Source organism: Pogonomyrmex barbatus, unplaced genomic scaffold, assembly GCF_055798465.1.
Source record: "Pogonomyrmex barbatus isolate J1 unplaced genomic scaffold, ASM5579846v1 scaffold11, whole genome shotgun sequence".
Lineage (NCBI taxonomy): Eukaryota > Metazoa > Arthropoda > Insecta > Hymenoptera > Formicidae > Pogonomyrmex > Pogonomyrmex barbatus.
The window spans coordinates 2,498,597-2,523,686 of NW_028297107.1; the positions used below are offsets into that span (position 1 = coordinate 2,498,597).

The following is a 25,090-nucleotide window of genomic DNA, read 5'->3' on the forward strand; positions in this document are numbered from 1 at the left end:
TATATTTGTTAAGTGAAAATACTTTAATATTTATAATAGCTATACTATAATATTTCTTTAAATTACATATGTTCAGTTCTTGATATATCGATAATAAACAAAATCTGTTGTATCGATAATAAACAAAATGTGTTGATTTATGGAAAAAATATTACGAAAAAAAGTGTTTTTAATATTTACCAATAAATCTATTAATAATTCTCCGAAGAAATATCATGCTGTTAAAAACTTGTATTCTCTTCAGTCCCTATGTCTGTCTTATTATATTTGTGTTACTTCCTCTTACACTTTTATTTGTTTCTAGTGATTTGTTATGTATTTTGCGCAAATGATGCTCCTTCTATTCCGAAAAATATATTTATAGATTCATTGCAATATATTGTTCTCTTCTGTTTATCGAATATGAAATATTCACGCAACCGAGAAGTACTAACTTCATCTCTTAAGCTCTATTATTTTGTTATATATATATATATATATATATATATATTGAAATCTAAAAGTTATAGCTATATAGTTATAGCTCTGTAACTATAAATTTAATATAAATAAAATTTATTTTAATAACTTTTATAATGACTTGAAGGACTAATAGGATAAATAATACATATGAATTAATAAATAAATTCTGAAATTTAACATTAATTTATCCAAATATATAAAATTTTATATAAATTGTTAAATATCTGGCGATATTTAATTCATGATACTGATTATATTATATAATTATTATCAATAAATAAAATACTTTATCTTATTTCTGTATATTAATTTATAGTTTCAATTTATAAAAGATATCTGTATACTTATCAATATTTGAAAAATTACTAAATAATCATCGAAACGATTAAGAAATTTTACGTAAGAAAATTAATGTCTAACATATAAAATAGTTTGACAAATGTAAGATAAATATCACGTATTTAGTCTCCAAATGTGTCCTTTCCCCTTGTTATAACAGTTTCTTTAAGAAAATATATTATTATTTGATATTTCCTTTTCAATATTCATTTCAAGATTTCCGTTACCTCTGTTTTTTGACATTAAAATATTTTCTGATCTGTAATTAAATAAATGTAAAGAAATATTTTATTTAAATTCGTTTAATTATGTACATAACGTGTAGGCAAACGAGTATAAGTCAGAATTTTACGAAAATGAGTCACCTCTTAAAAAGAGAGTAATTAAATTAAGACATTTCATAAACATACATTTATAAACATTGCCAAATAAATAACTGTATTAGTTTTACATCCGTTTTTAGAATAATTACTGTAAAGTTTAAAGAAATGTCAATATTAAATTTTAAATATAATTTTTTCGATTTACTGAATATTGACTTATATTTCAATATATCTAAATATTAAATTTAAAATAAAATATTTGATTATTCAATATATTCAATATATCTACGTAAACTTTTGTAATTGAACTGAATACATTATCTTAACATTTAAAAAACAAATCACTAATTAATTGAAGAAGATACAAATAGATAAATAGATAACTGGTTAATATGAGTGAAATTCCTATATTTGCCAATAACAAACAAAATTCTAAATTCATTAGAAGTACATGCATTAGTAACCATAACACATTATTTGTCTGTAATACTAAAATTCTTATAATATAATTCTTAAAAAATATTGTAAATAAAAATAATAATTACTTGTCGGATGTATATTTTTTTACTTACTGTAAGTTGTTAAGATGTCAAATCTAAAAGAGTTATATAATGTATTAATATTGTTCAAAAGGTATTTCGAACGAATATTCACTTGTTTCGAATGAATATTCACAAAGTGGATCTGGACTGTTCGGTGATCTGTAAAATAATTAATATTAAAAAAATAATTAATATTAATATATTATAAATAGTCTTATAATACATATTATGTGTGAATTTACACACCATACACCACACACACACACACACACACACACACACACACACCACACACACACACACACACACACACACACACACACACACACACACACACACAAAACCTTATTGGTAGTAAACCGAAAATATTTCATTTATTATTAGACATGTGCAAATCGAGATTTTTTTTATTTTCAATTAAATCAAGTAGAATTATTGAAACTTAATTTTTAATTAATAACAACTTTTTATTATTATCAGGTTGAATTCTAATATATAAATAATAAAAAAAGTTCTATATTCTAATAATAATATTGGTTATATGATATAAAGTCATTTTAAATAATATACGTGTAAAATAAAATTGATAATATACATTCTACGGCTTGATAATGTAACCATAGTACATGTCAAATAAATAAAAATATAATTATAAATCAATAGACAATTTTCTGTAAGAACGAAAAAATAATTGACTACATTGTATATCTATTTTATCATAAGTACAGTGACAATTCAAAATAAAAAAACAAATTTGATAAGACAACATTTCAAATTTCAATAATATGGCTGCATTATTTTATTTATTAAGAGAAAATACGATTTTATGAGATTGTTATTGTTTCTGATTTGTATTCAATCTATTAAATCTATTAGATTCTAAATTTTCCGATTCGAATCTTATAGATTTAGATCTGTATAGTATCGAATTTTATTTGATTAAATCAGAATATTTGATTCTGATGTACATTTGTTATATCTATGTGTTAGAATATTTCATTAAAATATAAATATTAAATATCTGACTATACTTTAAATAAATGCTTTGACAAATAAAAAATAAGCTACATAAAAACAGTTATAAATAAATAGCAAACATGTGTCAAGTGTGGTAAGAAATGCGCATTAATAATTATTAATAATATATTATAATATGAGAGATATATAAAAAAATGATTTCTCTCTTTGAGAATCTCTGAGTCATCTTCAGGAATAAAAACTCTTATTTTTCGTCAAATTCCAAAGTTGGAATTTTAAAGTAATGTTATTCAAAATCAAGATTGGCCAATATAATAAGCCATAGACTTCGACTCATAAAAATATAATATTGTGATTTTCTTTGTCACACTTTATCATTTTGAAATCACTGTAGGTAACGTTATTCTAAAATTTAATTTAACTTGAGAGATTGTTCTCCTAAAATGATACAAAGATAAATAAAATAAAAACATTTGACTTTTTATATAACTTTTTCTAAACTATAACATTGTAAATAATTATTCGCAGCAATTTTTACCGTACTTAATTCTTCATATTGTTATATATTTATAAAAATTTTTAATTATCGAGACTTTTTATCATACATTCAGTAAAGGCTAAAGTTTTTAATTATTCGTATATAAATTATGCGAAAAATGAAAATAATATTTGGAGCATTGACCATTATTATATTTTATAATTGGTTTTACCTTTCTATAGCTTGTAAAAGTGTAACATCTTGTTGTGAACTTGTACCAACATTTTCATCTTCAGTTGTCACTTGAATTGCTACATCGGTCTTATTTTCTTCATCTGTAGCCATTTCTGAAGGTAGACTTATGTTAGGAATTACGAGTAAATGATCGCTTAAATCTTTCCTTCCGAGAAATATACTTAAATTTTCATTACAATGAGAGCAATGTATTGTTTTACCATTTTCATCGAGCGTAAAATGTTGAGAGAAATTTTTAATTTCATTTTGAAGCTTTATTGTTTCTTCTCTATGACAATTGAAAAAGTGCTTTTCTAATTTTTCTTTGTCATATGCATGAGATAGTACAGACCCACAAAGATTGCATTTCGCACTGAACGATTTGTCTTTTGTAAAATTTCGCCAGACCGAATTAGGCTCAAAATGTCTCATTTTCCATATTTCTTCATCATTAGATATCATTATACTTATCGTATAAGTGCGCCTTTATCCGATCCTTTACAAAGCGATTATGATAAACTGAACTACACTTTTTACATTTTATTTTATTATCTTCTGTTTTCAAATGTTTCCAGATCCTGAACTTACGTTTTGTGCGTCCATTACATCCGGTCGGTATCACATAGTACGCGTTACCAATTGTATCAACTATGTCAGGCCAAATATTTAGCAAAACCATTTTGTAAAAGTCAAAGAAAGACATGAATCTTTGCTCAAGTATAAACATTAATACAAGGTATTTCACAATTAATTGGTATATCTCTCCGGAGTTAAATCGAATTAAATCGAGCAAAAAACATCTGTACTATTTTGCAATTTTTTAAATTAGTAAAAGAGTTATTAATTATTAAAAATATTAAAATAAATATATGCCCGCACTGGTCATTGGCAAATACAAAGGCACAATAAAATACTATCGTTTATCATTAATCGCATTCGCGGTTATTAAAAGTGCAGCGAAATATTTTGAAGGTTTTGCATTATAATCGAATGTCTATCGTTTACATATCACACTTAAATATCTTATTCTACTCTTAACAATCGTGAACACGCGTAACGCTGGGCGATCGTATCTTATCACTCAAAAAGATATTTCATTGTCTAATTAGAATTTTAAATATTACTGTTAAATGTATCGCTGTATCTCTGTATTTACTAAAAAATTATTCTGTACGCAGAATTCATAGCCGCAATAACTTAATAATATATGCAGGAAAATTTAAATCTCATAATCGGATCGGCTAATCACTTTTATAAAAATTGTTATTTGACCGGAGCCACAGAGAGACTTTCTTGATAAAATTTCACAAATAATTTAGATATAAATTTTGTCTTTGTTATCTATATTGATTAGATACAAAGCATATATAAAACATAATTATTATTTAATGTTTCCATTTGGATGTAAACATCCTCGAATAATACTTAATTATTTAGACGTTAAATAATAAAAGAACATATGTTTTGAATAAAATAAAATAATGTATGTAAGCAAATGTCTTTTCATATATAATTCTAATTATTAAATTCTACTTACAACGTATGTTATAAATAGCAATAATAATATGAGATTTCAAATTAAGTATTGACAACAAAAATACATCAATATTAAAATACTTTTATATCTGATATCTTATTTTACGAATATATTCTAGCATTGTGTAATAAATGTCATAAAATTGTTAAATTTAAAAGTTGCATTATTGTCTCTATTATTGTAATGCCATATCTTTACTTTTATAATCTTCTAATCTCCTGTTTACCCATAAATTATAGGCTTTCATCTCGATCGAATATTTAATAGTATTTTTTACTTGCATTTGTTCTAGTTATCTTCCAGTCGCATTTTTCGAAAGTTATTTAGATTTACTATTACTATTACTTTCTATTACTATTAAAATTTACAAGAGAAAATTAATTGTTTGATTTCAATTAATTATAAGACTTAAAAAAATAATATAGAATATTTACGTACAATTTATTATTAATAAAATTCTGCTAGATTGGCTAAAATGGCACTCTATACGTCGCGATATTCTTTATAGTACATCAATGTAAACATCTAAAAAACAAACTTATACTTTTTGTAATTTGATGTCGCCATGATACTTGGTGACCGGAATTACTTACGAAGGAACGTTTACGTAATCCTTCCACATGATGTAACGAGGTGTAGCGGAAACGGGAAACGGGAACGTGGCACGTGAAAAAACGCGCAGAAAGAAAAAAAATGTACAAGATTTTTAATACAAAAGCTATCTTTATTCCTTTAATCTCATATCAGTCGTGAAAAATCCTTCGCTACATCCAAAGTACATACGACATGTGCAGAATCGAATACATTACGTTATACACGGTAATACAAATCGTATTGCTCAATCGTTCGGAACATCGTGTGTACCTGAAACTGTGTGCGTGTGTATCAGTGTATGTATTTGTGTGTTTGTATGTGTAAGTAAGTACGTAAACGAGTGTATGTGCGCCTGTCCGTATATGCAAGATTGTGTCTGCGAGCGTCGGAGAGTCGTAACTCTTCGCGGGAGTTTTACGGTCGAGAAAAGGAGGGTGGTTTACGTAGAGGGGCGGGAGGCGGAGTGGCAGGATGAGTGGATTCGAAGAAGATCGATTCGAATGTGGCTTTGGCCCTCATTTTCTCGTCTATACTTAATGTTATTTTCCCCTCTCTCTCTCTCTCTCTCTCTCTCTCTCTCTCGTCTTTCACCATCTTTTATCTCGCACACTCTTTCGTCCTGATCGATCTTGCGACATGAAAATTCATGAATTCTACATTTGTAATATTTTTCTTCGAAGACACGCTGTAAGAAAAACGAACGAACAGGGTGACTTAACGGTACGGTTTGTCTCTCCGTTTTTGTTCCAAATACCGCTTGACTTTTCAAGAAAAACATTTTTAGGAGCCAACAAAATTAAAAATCACTGTAAAATTCACAGATATCTAAATACAACGAATAATAATTTTCGATAGTCCCTGGAGGGACGTTTTCCATTTAAGCGAGAAATCCTGCCGTTCCGCCGCCGCTGCCCTTAACTTCTAACTGACGTGCATATCTGACGGATAGAGTTACCGTGAGTTTCGTCGGGCGGCTGATTAATGCATCGACGTGTGATTACATTTACCGGAAAGCATCGTAGCAGCGCGTTGTGAATGCAAGGGAAGTTAATAGGACGGGTTGCCTTCCTCGCGAGATTTTCCCTGGCGCGAATGTTTCACTGCGCGAATCGGCGAGAGGAAAGCCGATTAATATTCACGACCGATCTCGGGACGCTAAGCCTTTATACGATGAAATTCCGCGCGTATGATTTCCTTGCGAAATTTAATTTGACCGATTTATCAGAGCGGAATTTTGTTCCTCCGTAGCTTTCCCATCTGCATCGAAAATATTAAAAGTCGCGAAAGTCATTGAAACAATCGAGAATTGTCGCTACGAAATGATAATCCCGTTCGTATAATTTCCTCTTATGAAATACATATTTCGAAAAGTGTATCCGTGTGTCTCCGCGGATTCTCGAGGAAAATCCGTAAAAGCTTTCCGTCGCGTTTCCACAAAAAAAGGTGAGATCGTTACGAAGCAAACTCGCGGTGGTTATAATTAGCGCGCGCGCGCACGCGCGCGAATGAGAAGGGATAAATAAGAACTAAAGAAAAAAACGGATCGAATGGGAAAAAGAGGAATGCATTTAACTCAGACGAGCCGCAAAGCAGCAAATGCAATATCGCCTGTGAGCAACATCGTTAAACTTTGCTAGTGTTTTTCCTGTTCCCACGTTTAACCGCTCGTCGTTCGTCAATTCGATGGAAACAAATACACACGAAGGAAGCGACAGATTGCGATGATAAATTTTTACCTACGAAAAAATGAATAGCTAAAAGCACAGCGTCGAAGTAGGAACTAAAAAGAGTCAAACTTTCTAGTTTAGATTTTTTCGCAAAAGAGGAATTGTTTCGAATGTGTTGGATTTTTATTTTTCTTTCTCGCTAGATTTTAATCGATGCGAATAAATATGCATGAAGCACGTAGAGAGGTTCATGAAAAAATTTTACCTATAAAAAATACGATCTCAAAAAATCAGATCTCTTTAAAAAAATGTGTTAACGTATAAAATCACCCATTCCTAATCTTTTTAATGTACGAAGTGAAATAATTATTTTTAAAAGGCTCTCCTCAAGGAAGTACATTGCATTTCCTCGTGTAATTTAACTCGATTTAACGATGTTATTTATTCAAACCGCAGGCGAGGTCTTTTAAGGAAGTCCTTTAAGATGGTTCTTTAAGAAAATAGAGATTAAATGAAACGGCGTGCGTTTTCTAATTATTTAATTTCCGAAACACTTCTCAACGTTTAAAACGCGATATTTGAATATCTGGATAATGTCTCATAAATCACCCTTCTTCTTTTCTCTTCTAACAATAAGTATGAAATAAAGATATTGAGAAATTGAAAAAGAAAATTAATGTAATATGCAAAAATTTTTTTCCAAATTTTTTTCCTTTTTAGATTCCTTGAAAGTTCGAACAATTTTTATCAAATTTGTATTTAATTAAACGTTCGTAAAGGTTAACGGTTGCCACATTTTTGCTGCATTTTTATCGAAAACACAGCCTAATGGCTTGCCCATTCACAGCAAATTAATCGAAATTCGCCAAATTGACCGCGCGCATGGAAGTTATTCTCGTTAGCAAGTTCGTTTAAAAAGTTCTAATTAAATGAAATGATGAATGCAGAACTCCCTTTGCAGAATTTTGTCACTGCGTAAAATTGCGTTCGCTTCTACAACTCAATATAACTCAAATTTCGAAAGTCGACAACTACAAAAATACATAATCAAATGTAATTATTATTCGTGAGTCCTAACAAAATTGTGCTATAAACTTCCTATAGAAAAAAATAATAATAAATTTCGATTTTAATTTCGATTATGTGTTATCTAAAATAGTTTTATTAATTTGCTTGTACAAATGTTTATTAAATTATAATGTAATTTAAAGTATTAAATTTAAACTGACTAAAATAAACAATTTTTTTTAATTTCCACACTAAAGATTTTCTCTTCACTTCTTATTTCAAATAATTCTCATTTTGCTTGAAATTTCTTAAAATGTAAATAAATTACTTGCCCCGGAACCAGATGAAATATTGTTATATACGAAACTCGAAGGCGAAGACAAATTTCGAGTTACCTCGACGGCGAAGCTTAAAGGACACAGGCAGGATTCTATATCCTTGCGAGTCGCCAGACTGGAAGGCAAACACTGTTCATCTGTGAATCGCGTCGTGATTACGGCAACGAAAAGGAAACCAGTTTCCTCGTCGTCGGGTACTTCTGACGATGAAAGGACCCTCCAGGACTCGGCGCTTTCTGGGGGCGCATTCTTTCGTTCGACATCCGTCACCTCGCAGTTATGATAATTCGTCATCAACTCATCAGCGCTTTTCTGAATTGTTCAAATTCACAAACTTGTATAAATATTACACTTAGCTTTTCTGCATAATTTCATACCTATTAGTATTATAGATCGATCGACTGTTTGAGAGGACGAAGCCAGCTCGAATCGTAATCCCGAAGATATTTTTAAAAAATAATTAGATCAATCAATTTAGTATTTAGTGTTCGCGCCATATAATATGTATATATCCGTGTCTTGTGTATGTATGTATATATATATATATATATATATATATATATATATATATTTATATATTTATATATTTATATATTTATATATACGCATATGTATATAGATATACAGGGCGTTCCAAAAAGGACATATACTATACATTTCAAGGAGTTGAAATTAACTTGCAAAATTTTCTTCAGCAAAATAAGTAGTCTAATTATGATAATAGAGAAAAATTATATATATATATATATAAGTAAAACAAAAGTTTTTATTTTCTAAATACAATACAATAAAATGCGATATTAGAATTTTTAAATTTCATGTTTCCTGAAATATTAATTTTTCTAACTTTTGCGAAAAAAAATATTATTAATTAAAAAATATTATTAAATATTATTAATAGAAGATTAATAAATTCTTTTCAAAGTAAATTTATTTTTGACATTCCTCATTTTAATTTTGGAGTATATACCATTTTCGGAATATCCTGCATGTTCAACGGTCTCTCTGTACATCAGGTCGAGTGCCATTGCGGCCTTCTAATCTCGCACAGTTCGCCAGTCTTAAACACCAAGTTAACATTATTATCACTACAGCAGAATCGCTACATTGCGTTTCCGCTTGAAACGCCACGAGTTCTCAATAGAAATAACCGATATTTATTTTACAAGTTCAAAACAAAGTGTTATCGGGAGAGTGCAAAAATGACTTGAGCAGATTTCTGAATCACGAATATTCCGTATCACGTATTACGTGTGGAGTATAATGCTGTTCAATAGATATTGCCAAACAATATCAGAATAATCTCAGAACCACTAAGAATAATCGAAATAAATGTATCATTTCCATAATACGTTCAAAAAAATACCAATAGATTTTATACATTTTTTTTTCGAGGGAAAAATAATTTATTCAAAATTCTTCAAAACAATTTTTAGAAATTGTATCGTAGACGCAACAAATAATATATAAAGTCCTTAAATATCCGTAATATATAATGATTAAAAAGGACAGTTTCTCTCTCTCCTTTTATTATCATTTTATATCCATATCGACTCGCTCGTCCCACAGTCAATTTATCGCGATCTTTGTTGGTCGCGGGGTCAACATGAACAATTAAATTTAATTAAATTCGCATCTTAACGGATCCCGTCGGAGGGGCCGCTTTGAGCACCAGTCACGTTTTTACTCGCGACGCTGAAAGCGCGCCTTCCAGGGTCCATGAGACGCGTTTCACTCGATCGAGTCCGCCAAACATTTATCTATCACTTTAAAGATCAGTCACGCCATCTTGGTTCCTTTTCAACGCGACCGAACGTCGTTTCTCCTTGGACCGCGTCCAAAGAACGTCGTCGTATTTCACAAGCACGACACGCCGTTTAAATAAATCCGGCCGCCATCTTGGTGTCCGAAAAAGCACTCTCCGCATTTAAACGCGATTCGTGTAAATTTTTCGGAGTCGATTTCCTTCGAATACGCGAACGCGAAGATCATCGCATTCCAGCGAACATCTCTGTCGCTCTCCCCGATTTCTGAGGACCGCGCACCACAGTGACATTCGAGACATGCCTTCTGATTAATCTATTACGTCTCCACCATCAGGACGAGTCCTTTGTTCGCGCTGTCTCGGGCGGCCCTGTTCCGCCAATCACATCCTGGACCCTGTTATTCTCCGTGAATTAATCTGGTAGCGTGACGAGGACAGATTTCCTCCTTGATGCTGATAACTCGTTGTTCGTTTAAATCTTCAAGCTTGGAAGGAGATGATAAAAAGTACTCGAAAATTTCTATGCAAATATGAACATCATTCTTCTGTTTGTTGAACCAATATATTGAGCAAAAAGAGTAAAAATAAGGCTTTTGTTTTGACTTATAATTTCGTCACAGGCATATAAGAAATTTTATGCATAAAGACGATAAACATGTCTATTCAAATTAATATATGCAAAATGATTTAAGTAATTCAAAAACATTCGAATATTCGTGCAACATAAAATCATTTTAAAATTAACTCGTTATCCTGAAATAAAATTTTTTGACAAAGATTAATATATTAAATAAATAATAAATTTATTATGTGTGTATATATATATATATATGTATATACTTATACGAGTGCACTTCGTGTGCACTCTATCATTGAAACATTTCCTTCAGAAATTTTTAGCATTTTCGGCAAAGAAATCTTTTTTCAAGTGAATCCGCAATAAATAAAGGCCGAATAGACTCGCGAGAAGCGAACGATACGGCGATCTTATTCACGGTAAATCCAGGATGTTTTCTGCGGTTCTCAGACTTGATTAATCCTCTCATCGTTACCGATTCGGATTCTTTCAGACATCCATAGCGTCTCCCACGTAGCCTTCGTCGGGACTCTCCGGGTGATTCGGCGGTTGAAGCTCCTCCGCTCTCGCAGCAGCCGCGGCCGCGGCCTCGCGAGCGGTCTTGCCGAGGAGGGATCGCGGTGACAGCGGTGTGGTTTCGCCTCTGTAAGCCGCGGGGGGTGATGGTATAAATGGTACTTCCGGGAAGACAGCAACCGGCGAGATTGGCGATTGAATAGGCAGTTGTTGCTGAATTGGTTGCTCGACTGGTTGAATTGGCGGCGGCGATTGTATCGCCTGCGGCTGCTGTTGCTGCTGCTGAAGTTGATGCTGATGCTGATGCTGATGCTGATGTATCGGATAAGGATAACCTTCGGCGGTGTACCTGGCATCGGTACGCGGTAGAATCGGATCGTATCCCGGTGATCTCGCGAGAAACTCCGCCTCGCGCGAGTATCTGGCCGCCGGCGCGGCGGCTGAGCCCGGCTCCGTCATACGTTGCCGGAGCCTGGGCAAAGTACTGGCGGTGCTGAAAGTGATCTTAGGCAGGCCGAAATTGAGCGGATAGCCATCTTGATCCAGGTAGCTCAGCTGCGGCAGAACCGGCGGCGGCCGCAAATCGGGCTGCAGCGGATAGCCCGAGTCGTATTCTAAAATCTGCCGGTCGGCGCCACCAGCACGCTGATGATGTCGGCCGTATAGCTGACCGTAGCCCACCTCGGTGCTCTCGGGTACCTCGTTGATTAGATCTGGTTCGGTAAGGTACTTAGCGACGGGACTTGCCACTGAATACGCGTCCCGATCTAGATGATTGTTCCTGGTATGTTCCCGGCGCTCCAGAGTGGCCGCACGGTTTATCTCACGCTCGGTGTACGAGACCATCTGCTGGTGCTCGAGGCTACCGATCAGGCTACCGTTGCCCTTCCGGCAGGAGCCGCTGGTGGTATCCTTTGTGATTGGCAGTACCGACTTGCTCTGCGTCACCAATGCCTTCGAATTGCGCTTTCGGTCGCGACGTCGTTTCCTCGCGCAGTATATCACGCTGCCCACCAGGCAGCTCAGCGCCAAGAGAGTGCCCACCAGAGCGCCCGCGACAATCGCGGCCATGTAGCCGGAACCGGGATTATCGGAGGGCGGCTCCACGGTGGATTTCTCGCGGAAGAGTACGCGGAGAGAGAGATTTGCTACCGCGGAACCCGCGCTGTTCTCCGCGATGCAACTGTACATGCCCTCGTCGAGCGATTCGACCGAGTAGAGAAATAGCGTGCTGCTCATGTTGGTCCCGCCACGTTGCCGATATATATATCTACAACAAATCCAAAGAAATGCGGTTCGAAACAAAGTAAATAGAGATATTTTCCTTGAGATAAAAAGAATTGAGAACTTTCGCTTACCTTGGAAATGTAGAAATACCGCTGGTCAGGGAATTATTTTCATGCTGCAGCTCGCAGGGTTCTCCGTTGAACCACCAGGTGATCTTGGCAGTCGGTACCGCGTGAACGTCGCATCTCAGAGTGACATTCCCGCCCTCGTAGATTTCCAAATGATCCTGGAGATCGATACGCGGTAGGCAGGCTAATTCGTTGACCTTGAGACTCTTGATTTGTTTGCCGTGCAGTCTCGCCGGGGAATCGCAAACGGGTTCAGACTCTTGCGGAGCCGCCGGAGCCGATTCCTTCAGCCAGGCCTGCATTATTCTCAACCTACAGTTACATTGCCACGGATTATTGTGAAGAGTCAATCCCCTAAGATTTCCTCCCAGAGGCAAAGTGTGATCGGGCACGTAGGAAAATTGATTGCCGTCCAATCGAAGCCACTCCAATGACTGTAAGCCTTCAAAAGCGCCTTGCTCGATGACCTCTATCGCGCACCTGCTAATCTCTAAGTTGGTCAGGTGCACCAGACGGAGAAACGCGCCTTGACGGATCTCTCTAATCGGATTCCCGTTAAGTATAAGCCTCATCAAACTTGGATAAGATGCAAATGTGTCCGTGGGCACTTCTTCGATCTTGTTCTCCGACAGATCGAGCTCCACCAGGCCAACCAGTCCGGCGAATGCTTCAGAAGCGATGCGACTGATTTGTGATTTTCCCAGGTAGAGCCGCTGGAGGTTAATCAAACCGAGGGCGCGAAAGCATTCCGTTGGCAGGTTGACCAGATGATTACCCGACAGGTCGAGCACTTGCGTCTCCTCTCGCGCGCCCTGTGGCAATCCCTTGAGGCCGCGGTTCGCGCACTCCACCCATTCTTTGCCGCCCTTCCATTTACACGCGCACATAGTTGGGCAGCCTTCCGCTGCGCCTATTCCCCAAGACAACAGCAGCAGCAACATCGTGCCGAGGAGGGCAACTCTTCGCCGCCAGATCGGTACGATCGAACACATGATGCTCTCTCATCGGACGATAAACCCACCCGTTTTCTTCCTCGTTCTCTCGCGCGGTGGTATCCCTCCGTTCCTATCGCATTTTTCGCTGACCCACCACCACCGCACGCGTTGACCCTTCAGCGTTGTCGAAGGGAGACTGCGGTGCTTCGATCGAATCGATGCGGAGGTGAGCGCGCGACTGCCTGCGAGGTCATCAGCTCGCGAAATACCGAGAGGCGGATCTCTGCAACAATAAGATGAACGAACCGATGAATTATGGCGCACTTTGGATTACGATGTGATAAATGGTTACAGGTAGACAATCTCGAGCCCGGAATAATTCGCGAAAAACTCAACAAGGATAGGAAACTAAATAATCCCGTTAATTCAAAAATTAACTTAGAACCGACGGATCCTGGATATTTCGACTTTAATGGTACTCGTAGTCGTGACGCATCTCGCGAGTTGTTTTAGGAGCCATTTTACAGCCATTTTTGCGCGTAAAATTTTTATCAGCTTTGTAGTACCGAGGACAATCGATTACGGGATTTCGCTCCCGAGGAACATTTTCCCGTGAACGAAAGGACTATTAGAGATCCTCGGCTGGCTCAGTCTGGAATGTCCCGCGGAAAAATAGTTACCATCGTAGCATGGAAACTGCCGAATCCTCGGTAAGGTGATCTCCTGGTGGGTTTTCAGCGCGGTGAGGGGAGAGGGAGGGTGGCGAGGGTGCACAGAGCGCAGGTTGAGAGCGGATAATAAATTCTATGAAGAGGGTGTATATCCCGGAGAGGAGGCGAGGATGTCGTGAGGAGAAACACTCCCGATATCAGGATATCGGAATATCGAGCGCGCTCGTGCAGCGTGGCATGCAAACCTTCCACTCCTCTCTCGTGGCTTTATCCCGGAGATGCCCGGTGAGAGGAAGCCTTTCTCCGTCGTGGAATGCAAAGGGGAGAGGCCTGAAGGATATTGCCGATCCCGTACGTTTCGAATCCAATATCAACTGACCCTCGTCGAAGCCACCGCGTGAGTTGCAATTTTTTTTCTTCTCTACGTCTTTAAAATCGCTGCCGGGAGTGACGTTGAAAAACGCAAACCATGCGGATACGATCTTGACGCACCGGCTCGACAGTTCACGTAATATCACGTGTTGAATATAATTTCAACTTTATCGACAGAATGGGCATTTCTACTTATTTGCAATTTTCTGTTTAAGTTTAATCGCGATCGTTGCGTAATTGGACAAAATTCCGTATAAGCGGAAATTGACATGCGCATAAGTTGGCAGTTTATGCAAAATTTGATCCAATAAACGTATTGAACGTATCGTAATTCCGATTAAATTTTATATACATGTGTGTTTACATGTTTATATTATATACTTATATTACGTTTATGTTATATATTATATGATTATAGGAGCGCTGAGATTTTCCGAATCCAGAATCATCCTATATGTAAACGTAAATCGAAATTACAATCATTTTGTCAGATCACGTTCTTTCCAATGCGCGCTCGCAAATTATTACCGAGCTGCTTCCTACTTCTGTGCATATTTGATGTAAATGCAAATTCGCATAATAAATGGCAAAGCAAGAAAAATGCGCACGGAAAAATGTGAGAAGACATGAAAAAAAGCGATAGCGCGCGACACGGAAGATTCATACTTTCATCCGTTCGCGTTCGTTCACTCTTTCCTTATTTCGCGCTCGTCCTCGGAATCGCGAGCTCGTTTAGTCGGCAACGTTTTCATCGGGATGCGAATTGTCGAACCCGGAGGGTTGAAAATAGCCCCCGGTAAACCGCCGGCTTTCCTCCCTTTAGGCGTGCGCGAGGGAAGGCGCCTTTAAAGGCGCTCCTTTAAAATTGCGCCGGCGTCTCGCGGCCGGCAGTAAATATCAAATGGGAAACGATGGAATACGCTTCTTTTTCCATCGCTTCGAAATGGAAATGAGGACTAAAAATGAAAAAAAGTCGTACTACAGGATAGTACACGAGGGCGCGGGAAGACACGCGTTTTAACTTTTCAACGGACGGTTTTCCTTTGGATGAAAAAATTTAATATTTTATATACCATCTTATTTTCGCAAGATCCGGTTCTCGTCATCAATGCCGATAAAAGTTCTTGAAAAATACATACCGAGCGTGAGTCCTTCTAAAAGTTCCTTAAGAAGGGTTAAATGACGCCTTCGATCACGATAAAACCGTTACGATAATGTCGCGATTAAATTCAGTGGTCGTGCCGATTCGAGCGCTATTTCGTTAATTGTTACCACCATTCCAGCGAGAGGAAATGCTCTCGAGGGCGAAATGGGAAGAAATACTTCCCGCTGGCGAAATGGAAACGAGGCGAGAGACGAAGAGCTAAACGACGCTGAGAGCATCCATTCGAGACGGCGAATCGTCATTTTAAATGTTATGACTGTTATCAGCGGAATAATACATTTGCGACAGTTGAAACGTACGCATTAACTTAAAAAACTTAAATTGGAATTCTGAAATGTTCTTTGTTAATATGCGCGATGATACGGAAGCGTTTATCGCTGACAATTTCTAAAACGTTTCTCTTATAATGTGTAAGCTGGAATTTTCTAATCGATTTTTATCGTGCAGATTACATTAATTTTGCGATTCTATTCTTGCATATTATAAATAATAATTAAATAATTAAAATGCAAATAACCGAAATTTTAGAATAATTATTATATGATTACATCGTGATACTTACGATTAATGAATAGTTGATCAACTATTATCGATTATGATAGCGTATCTCTCATTGTCGGAAAACCGTCACATCATGTGTCAAATATGACGATAATTTAATGGGGATAATTTAATTAACATCGACCCGAACCCCCGTTTAATTATTGGGAAACAAGGGGGTGACGTGATCAAAGAGAATAGACAGGAAACGAAATAAGAGAGAAAGAGAAAGAGCGAAGGTAGAAATGTTTCTGAAAAGTATTTCGAATCTAAAAATTATTTCGTATCGAAATATTTGAATTTAAATATTATTTTATGGTTACTAATGGCCTGTAGCTATTAACTAGTAACATAGCCTTCAATATCTTTCTTGTCAATTTACGGGACGCTGCACAAAGCCGCAAGGATGAGAATTTCCTTCAATCTTTTCATTGATCCTCTCCAATCAACCGGAAACATGGGCTGTCCAACTATACGGATAGATACGATGATGGTCAATTAGTTTAGAAAACACACTGAGAAACCGATCTATCGGTAATCAAATTAATAACCAGAAAAGCAATAAAAAGCAATGAGAATCAACATTCACACAGATGTTTTGATGATGTGCTTTCTCCTCCCAAGTTACAAGAACGGTTTTAAGCCGCGCTTGTTTTTATTTCATAAATGCTTCGGAACATAGAACTTGTCGGACCTAATCCAATAACGTAATAAACTTGGAGATATCGAGCGTTGTGCGAGAGAATACAACAACTGAAATAAAAATTGCGATATCTAGTGCGCGATTGTTCCTCAAAGTTCCTCGAAGCCGAGACTCTTCCGTCTTCTCAAGCGCGCTCGGAGAGGCTCCTTCGCCCTCTTATTCCTGGCTCTTCAGGCGGGGTAAAGGCGAGCAGTCTTTGGTACCTTCATTCTCGACTTACAGCGCGACTTACAAAGGCTTGAAATCGAGTGAGTATCGAAGAACAGCCTCTTCCCAATTCAGCCTCGCGATCGCGAAAGTAAGTTAGCGGCTAGGTAAATTCATTCGATACAATTGCTAGATATCGATCAAAAATACATAAGGAAGAATTGAGATGGGATATATAAAACACGTTCTAGGCTCTTCCATTATAATCTTATAAATGTTCTTGTAAAAATGTTCCAAGTTAAAAGTGTTATGAATATTTTTTAAAATTAAATTAGAAACATTCTTGAAAATTATAAAATATAATCAAGCGCCATGAGCTTTCATAAATTATACGGTGTATTTTATAATAAAATGTATATGAACAAATGAACATTGTTACGAACAATTATATAATTATCTTTTCTTTAAATTGCGAAAATATCTCCAACGATATTTCTACTAAAGCATCAGCTAATTCAATTAACTTCGATTCGCTTTTATTCCTTTGAGAGTGGAAGGAGCACACAACGATGGGGAATTGTACTTGGGAATTGTACTTTAATGTCATTCGAATCCGACCTAATCGATCCTTCGAGGGTATCAGAGTCGAAGGAGACTTCGTCCTTAGCTTACAATGTAATAATAACCTGTAACAGTGCGACTAAGAAAAGAGATAAAATCATATTTTGTTCGCGTGAAATGTACTATTTAATTAACTTGTTAACATCAATCTTTCACTTCTGTTATTTAAACCAATTATATAATATTATATATATATATATATATATATATAATATATATATATATATATTAAAAAATATATATAATATATATATATATATATTAAAAAAAAGAAAACAAAAGATATATTTTGTTGTTAATATTTTCTTTTTGAACATATAATAACGTTACAGCGATGCGAGAAATGCGCGTATTAAAAACCCGAATTTTTTCTCTCTTTCCTCGTTAATACGAGGCCGCTTTAACGAAGAGTAGAATTACAGAGCGTCACGATCGATCAATCGCAAATCGAACGGCGAATTTGATCCTTACCTCCCATTCTCACCCTTCCTTTTGTTAGCGACCCTTCTCCAAGCTCGCGGACACGTTTCTCCCTAGCTTTGACAAACCTCTCTCCGTTGGGTAAACACAAATTTCCAGCATGGAAAATTCTACCAAATTCGGGCACTACTAAATCCTCGTTGTTGACAAGATACGAAAGATAAAAGACTGTGGTTCTCATCCCCTTTTTGTCAATAAAGAACGGTATTTATCCTCTTTTTATTATATTACCTTTTATTCCTTTTAACATATATTATACAGCACACACGTTATTTTTTATGGTATTTTCACATATCTCTCCCGATTTATTGATTTTTTTTTAAATATACTCGACAAATCCTCTTCTCGTCAATAACAAATCAGACTTCAAATGCAGTTCGGGGATACAATCATATTTCTCTCTCTCTCTCTCTCTCTCTCTCTCTCTCTCTCTCTCTCTCTCTCTTTCCTCAACTCCATTTCTGGTCGAGCTGGCCTTCACCATGGGAATCGACGGCGCCGAAATAACGCGCGGCGATATTTTTTTCAGCTCGCTCCGACGGAGCACAAAATTACCGAATACCGTAATCGATGCGCCGCGAAAATGCGCCCGACCTTTTTCACCGTCTTCCACCGAGAGAGATCTAGAAAGTAACGATCCTGGGGCGCCGCGAGGAGCACCGTCTATTTTTCTTCCTTCCGCGAAGTCGGGAAATAAAAGGCCAAATGCCTCGTCGACGACAAGCCGCCGATAATGTCCGCAAACGCGAACCGAGCGACGGATACCCGTGCAATAAATCACGAATATACAGGCTGATCCGGAAGCGAAAAAGTCGCGTATTTCCTCGAAATCGCAGACTGCAAAAATCAAACTGACCAGAACGGCGATAACATTCGAACGGCGGACCCGCCGACAGTTTATCGTTTTATAAAAGGAACTGTTGAAGACTGTTTGAAAAGTTAAATCCGGTAAAAATATGATAAAGCACCTCTGGTTTCGACGTTAAATTGCCTTGGCTTAAGTAGAATTTCAGTTTGAAGCGTGATTATCGGGATGTTTAATATTGAGAACTGCAGGGTATTACAGGGAACACGTGCGGCGTCATCGATTTTAGATGGTATTAGTGAGGACGCGGTATGACGCGATTGAAAATTGGACAAGACCTCAAACTAATGCCGATGTAAATTATCGGTTAATTGTATTGAAAATATTGTTCGTTAGTGAGAGCGCGTCAGCGTCGCAACGATTCGCGTTCGAATGTGCCTTACAAATAGGCATTATGTTACGCCCGTAATTACGCTAATAACTATAGCTAATAGAGATAATAGCGCGTCGCTAATTTTATCGTTATTTACCTCACCGGTAGATGAGGCGACCGCGCAACAGCCGTCGCGTCGGATCGTTGTCGTCTGCGTCGTCGCGAAGCGATATTTCGTTTAAATGAAAATTAAACTGCTAATTGTACCGTGGAATTGCAAATAAATATTCCTCCTACGACACGTCGATAAATGCGTGCTTCGCAAAATGTTTATAAAGAGAAATAACAGTTGTGAAATTTGCGTTTTCAAGTTGGAAGTGAAATAACTATATGTATATATGTGAATGATTTAACATTATAATATGAAATTTATAATTTAACATTATAATGTAAAATTTGTGATTCAACATGAATATGATGTAAATTTTATATTTAACATTATGGTATAAATTTTGATTTTATCTTGCGTTAAAAATATTCCATTTTTGGTAAATATGAGGAAGAGAGAGCTGGAACAATTTTTATAATATTATTCGCAAACAGAAGCTTAAATTTAATATATTTATTTGATTTAGATACGTCAGTCCTCATGAATATGAAGAAACTGATTTTACTTACTTTACTTGCTTTACTTAAAGCACCCCATAAATCATCCCTTCCCGTCCTCTGAACCGCGGACGGCGTTTCAAGCCGTCTTTTCGCAATCTTATTTGGGTGATCAAAAGCGGACGCGTGACATCCGGCGGCAATCACTTTTAACGGGGCTCGCTCCGTCGAGCCATGAAATTACTGAATCATCATCGAACCGCCCTTCGTCCTTGCGGTTGCCGGCACTGGGGAAAGGGTCTGGAATGGCACCGCGAGGTCGATGCATTTCCCTATTACGTGCGTCGTTGGTTTCCCTTCGCGAGCTGAATCGCCAAGCAGCGGCATCGACTATGGCGAGGACGACGAGGACGACGAGGACGACGACGTAGCTCGACGTTAAGCCGACGGCGGATATCGTCGACGTCGGAAAATTCGCGCGGACGTAACTCGCTGCGGAATCTACCATCAGGCGGAGCTTACGAGATTTAATGCGCCCGTTAGTCGGCGTAGATGCAATTTAATCTGACCCGCCAGCGGTCGCGTTGTGAGAGCTGAGCACGGATCACAAAATGATGAAACGTATCCCTTTCTCTGTCTCTCCATAGCATGAGATATCGATTCGGTAATCGCTCGGAGATAAGGAAATCGAGTATCCTGATAATCCGCAGGCACGCGTTACAGTTTAAAAAGAAATTTGTAGACGAGCGGAGCTAACGAGGTTACTTCGTAATTTATTTTCATTATTTAATTTAATTAAGTCTTATTTAATTTAATTCTCGTCTAAATGCTCGCACGCGGTATCGCATGATGAAGTTTCCCAGGTCAATTTTTATTACGGGGTTTTTTATCAGTAAAAGAGCGTAGTAATTGTCGGCCGCGCGTCATAATACCGTGGTAGGTTTACGCCCGGCAAAATTTCAGACGGAGACTTCGTTATTTTCGGCCGGCAACTTCGTTATTTTCAGCCGTACATTGCCTGTTACCTTCTTAATGAGAAAATATTAATGTCGCCAAGACTTTTTAAATTAGCGTCGTAATTAGTCGACGTGCGCGCGTTTTTTTGTTCGCGAATATGAGTTTCCTCGTCGGGCGCCTCGACAAAATTCGGTGAACGACCGTTTTGCACTCATCCCGTCAGCGCGAAAATGACATTCTCTCATGTCACTTTTCTCGCATGTCACTTTTTCATTTTCGGTTTTACGCCGTTTGTAACAAAGAATTACGTTTCTCTTACAGTTTCGTCGTCGATATAGTTGAGAGTAAACTATAACTAATTTCGAGTCGCTTTGCGTACGGTGCATCATTGCTTTTGCTCATGCATCGCTCTCGCGGATTATTTAAACTCGAACTTTGAAAAAATATTTTAACGTCTTGGATTTTAAATCAGCTCCAACACAAAAATACATGGCAGTTAAATCTCAAACGACCTTTAAATGCATACGCGGTCGTTGGACGTTGACGCTTTTTCCACCATTCGACGATCGCGGACATCTCTCATCCTTGTCCTGGATTCGACGTCTCCCACGGGAGACGACGAACGACAATAAGCGACTCGAAACGGCAAACTGGCGAGCAACACGAGCGGTGCCTGTCTCGCGACCGGTTGTATTCCAACGAGATTACGAGGCCGCGATGCAAATATGGCGGGACATACGACGTGTGAAATATGCAGCCGGATGCAAACGGCTTCGCCGCCAAGTCCGACCGAATTGCCTCTGCAGAGGTATTCGAGGTAGCGTAACTCCGCCCGCGAGCAAAATTTCGCCGGCGGCGTCATCATCCCCTAATTTATACACGGAGATCATATACCGACTTCCGGGAAATGGTCTTGCGCGATAACTCAGCTTGAATCGCCGACAGGCGTTTCTCTTTTCCAAAATCCGGCTTTATGCTACCCTCCGTGATAAACAAAGTTTAAATAACGGAACAATAAAACCGCTAAACAAACATCAAATAGCACGAGGCAGGATATAACGAATATCGGCTAACGGTATGACTAAAATATTTCACTGAAAGTCGAAACAACCGCAGAGGAATAGGGGAATGTTTGGAAGGACCAATACGTTTGCCCCACGTGCAGGGAGGGCGATATGTCTCGCCGAAAGGGCGGCGGATCGGTGGAGAAGGGTGGAAAAGAGGGAATACGAGAACATATCGCACGCCGTTTGTTGTGCGCCGCGTCGCGTCGTGCCGGCGGTGTAAACGGGGTGAAAGGGGTGTACGAGGAATTGTAGGGGTTGGAAAACTCAAAGCAGAGGCGCCGCGATGCCGTTCCGGCCAGCCGACGCCCCGGTGCTTAAAAAAAAAAAAAAAGAAAAAAAAGAAAAAGAAAAAAAAGAAAAAAAGAAAAAAATAGAGAAAAAAGAAAAAGAGTCGCCAAGCTTGTCGCGATGCGTGTTGCGCTCGCGAATATTTGCAAGTGTTCGACATTCGTGAAGCCGCGTTTCGATATTTAATTCGTCGGCAAAGGGGATTAGACAAAGGGACAAAGGTCTAGTTGGGAAACTACCGACGAGTAAACTATTTCTTCAACTTATGCGACGCGATGTATGCCAACGCGACGTCAGTTGGGGCGACTGAGAGTCTCTGGAATGTGTAATTAGTCGTCTTTGATCGTCCCAAGAATTCGTCTATTCCTCTGCACGAGTTGGCAGTTAACAATGTAATTTTAATAAATGAATCTCGTAGCTTACACGTGGCTAAGTACGCCGTCGGACGAACTCCCGCGAAGCGCTTGTCGCGCGGACTTTGTCAATTTTCATATTGATTTAAATAGAGAAGTACAGGACAGAAGCCGAACTTGCCGAGCTTCTCCTGCGAGCTTAATACTGAAAGTACTCTAAGCTCTTCATGGAACATCGTCGGTCGGGTAACTACCCTGCGTCATTGGAATAATCCGCTTCACGATACATTACACAGACGTCTTACGTTAAATAGTACATGAGATACTCACTAATGACAAAGATATATCCGACGCGGATATATAAAAATACCTGCCAGTGGGAGCGGATCGCGGTTTTCAGGATTCGAGAGCATTGGAGGCAAAAACTAAATACCCGCGTTTGAATAAAGTTCGCTTTCCAAACCTACGTTCACCGAAACTCTCGGGTAAGAGCTATCGATTTCTTGGCTAACAACACAAAGAAAAGCCGTGCGGCTATCGGGAACGCAACACATCGCCTGCGTTAATGGGCGCCGTGTGCTACTTTTGACTAATCGATTTCGCAGAAGAATAGGCGAGCGAAAGGCTGCGAACGAAAAGCTGTACGATCCGCGGGCCAATTTCGACTGATTACTTCGTTTCTAATTTGTCTGAGTGGATAGAATACGGTAGACGTCTAAAGCCGGAAAGCGAGTTTCATCTCGCCGATCTCGAGACTTCGTCCCGCACTCGCTGCAGTTTTGTCGAACATGCCGTAAAAAGATCGAAGTACGTTTTCTGAACTTCGCAATTTTCCGCATTGTTTTCGTCACTTTTCCAGATTCAAAGAGGAAATTTATTTCTGTCTGATTAATGTCTGATGCGATCAGATCGCGTATGCTCTCTATGTATTATATATTTATCTTGACAAGAATGAGAAAATTTATTATGAAAATGTTGCGATACATCCGGATAATTTTAAAAAAATTAAAATTAAAATTAAAATTTAAAATTTTTTAAATTAAAATTATTCTGTATCCAGAAATAAAATAATCATATTAAGTTCTATTATGCTTAATTGAATTTATTATTTAATCTGTTATGTGTAAGTATTGTATGAATTATAGTACAAATATAAATTTATGATAAATAAAAGCAGAATGGTATTTATAAATTACTAACAAATTATATATCAACATTTTTAGTGAAAAATTACAAATATATATCAAGTACACGACGATATTTTCAGCTAATTTTGTGTTACAATACAGAGCTTATTGGATACTCGACAAAACGAACTCAATTTAGACGAAGTAATCATACGTTCTATCTCTCTCATAACAAATTCCCTCCACAAAGGGATTTTTTTCTCTAAAAAGTTATATAAACTAACGCTCTCAGAACGTCTCGTATATCTTCTTTACTAACATAATCCTACTTTATGTACTACGCTATTGAAAACTCAATAGAAGAAGAATATTTAAATAAAGTTGGAAGAGTAAAAAGCTTCACTTCGTTGATCAAATGCTGGAATGATTCACCGTTTCTTTCATCACAGCCGTCGCATTGTTTTTTTTTTTTTCCCCATCGTTTACTATTTACGTTCCACTATAGCGAACTATTACGAAACTCTTTTGGCTTACATAGAACAGGAAGGAAAGTCAGAAGGGCATCTCCCAGGTGAACGATCCTATTACTATTACTAGGTGTGAATAGATGCTATCATCGTTGAGATTTTACGGGCAATGTTATCCCATCTTCGCACCTTTTTCCGGTGCAAAAAACGCGAGATACGCGTCGATTGTACAGATAAATGTACGTACATGTGTGTCGACCAAGCCAATATCCCGCTTGCTCGATCATACACGAAGCGAACTGTGTGTTTTTTACGCGCTTAGAACGGGATGATTCTCGTTTCGCCCATTCGGGTTTACGAGGTTGATACCGGCACGATATGGACGGGCTATTTTTCAACGCAAAATTCACGCGATGAATTCTTGGAACTCTTTTAAACTTACTACATATGATATCCGGAAATTCTTAAATGCGGAAGCAATATCTACACAACAGCCTGCACAAAAAGAATTATTTGTATAAGATGTGCTGGTAAAATAGATGATATCGGTAGAATATAACATTAATAAGCGTTTGATTGAGGGATAAATGTAAAACGGTTGCGGTTGCACGGTTGCACCAACGGCTTATGAATCTGCGTATTTAGAACCCGGAGAAGGATTTCAAAGGTATCATACAGATCCCTCCGCAGATCCCAAATC

General features: G+C 37.5%; 2 protein-coding genes across 7 annotated transcripts in view; both read right to left on the bottom strand.

Moving 5' to 3' along the window:
- Positions 1 to 748: 748 nt before the first annotated feature.
- On the bottom strand, positions 749 to 5,461 carry LOC148937707 (uncharacterized). Of its 2 annotated transcripts, XM_089071026.1 has the most exons (4): positions 3,578 to 5,461; positions 3,355 to 3,469; positions 1,697 to 1,825; positions 749 to 1,060 (listed from the first exon to the last, which is right to left on the bottom strand). In XM_089071026.1, the coding sequence occupies exons 1-3, from the start codon at positions 3,816 to 3,818 to the stop codon at positions 1,741 to 1,743; spliced, it is 441 nt and encodes a 146-aa protein (XP_088927152.1). In that variant the 5' UTR covers positions 3,819 to 5,461; the 3' UTR covers positions 749 to 1,060; positions 1,697 to 1,740. The 2 variants fall into 2 exon arrangements, with proteins under 2 accessions (XP_088927152.1, XP_088927151.1); XM_089071025.1 differs by having other exon boundaries at positions 3,355 to 5,461.
- Positions 5,462 to 5,596: 135 nt separating this feature from the next.
- Positions 5,597 to 25,090, bottom strand: part of LOC105426076 (uncharacterized) — a 122,922-nt gene continuing 103,428 nt past the window's right edge. For all 5 annotated transcript variants that reach the window (XM_089071021.1, XM_089071020.1, XM_089071018.1 and 2 more), the window contains 2 exons: positions 12,717 to 13,931; positions 5,597 to 12,628 (listed from right to left, as the gene is read on the bottom strand). In XM_089071021.1, the coding sequence (XP_088927147.1) occupies positions 11,332 to 12,628; positions 12,717 to 13,705 (2,286 nt within the window). In that variant the 5' untranslated portion in view covers positions 13,706 to 13,931 and the 3' untranslated portion in view covers positions 5,597 to 11,331. The remainder of the gene's footprint in view (positions 12,629 to 12,716; positions 13,932 to 25,090) is intronic.

Coding starts and splice junctions, on each gene's coding strand:
- LOC148937707 (XM_089071025.1), bottom strand. CDS start 3,818: ATGATATCTAATGATGAAGAAATATGGAAAATGAGACATTTTGAGCCT. Junction 1,826..3,354: donor CTTTTACAAGCTATAGAAAG/GTAAAACCAATT, acceptor ATTATTTTACAG/ATCACCGAACAGTCCAGATC.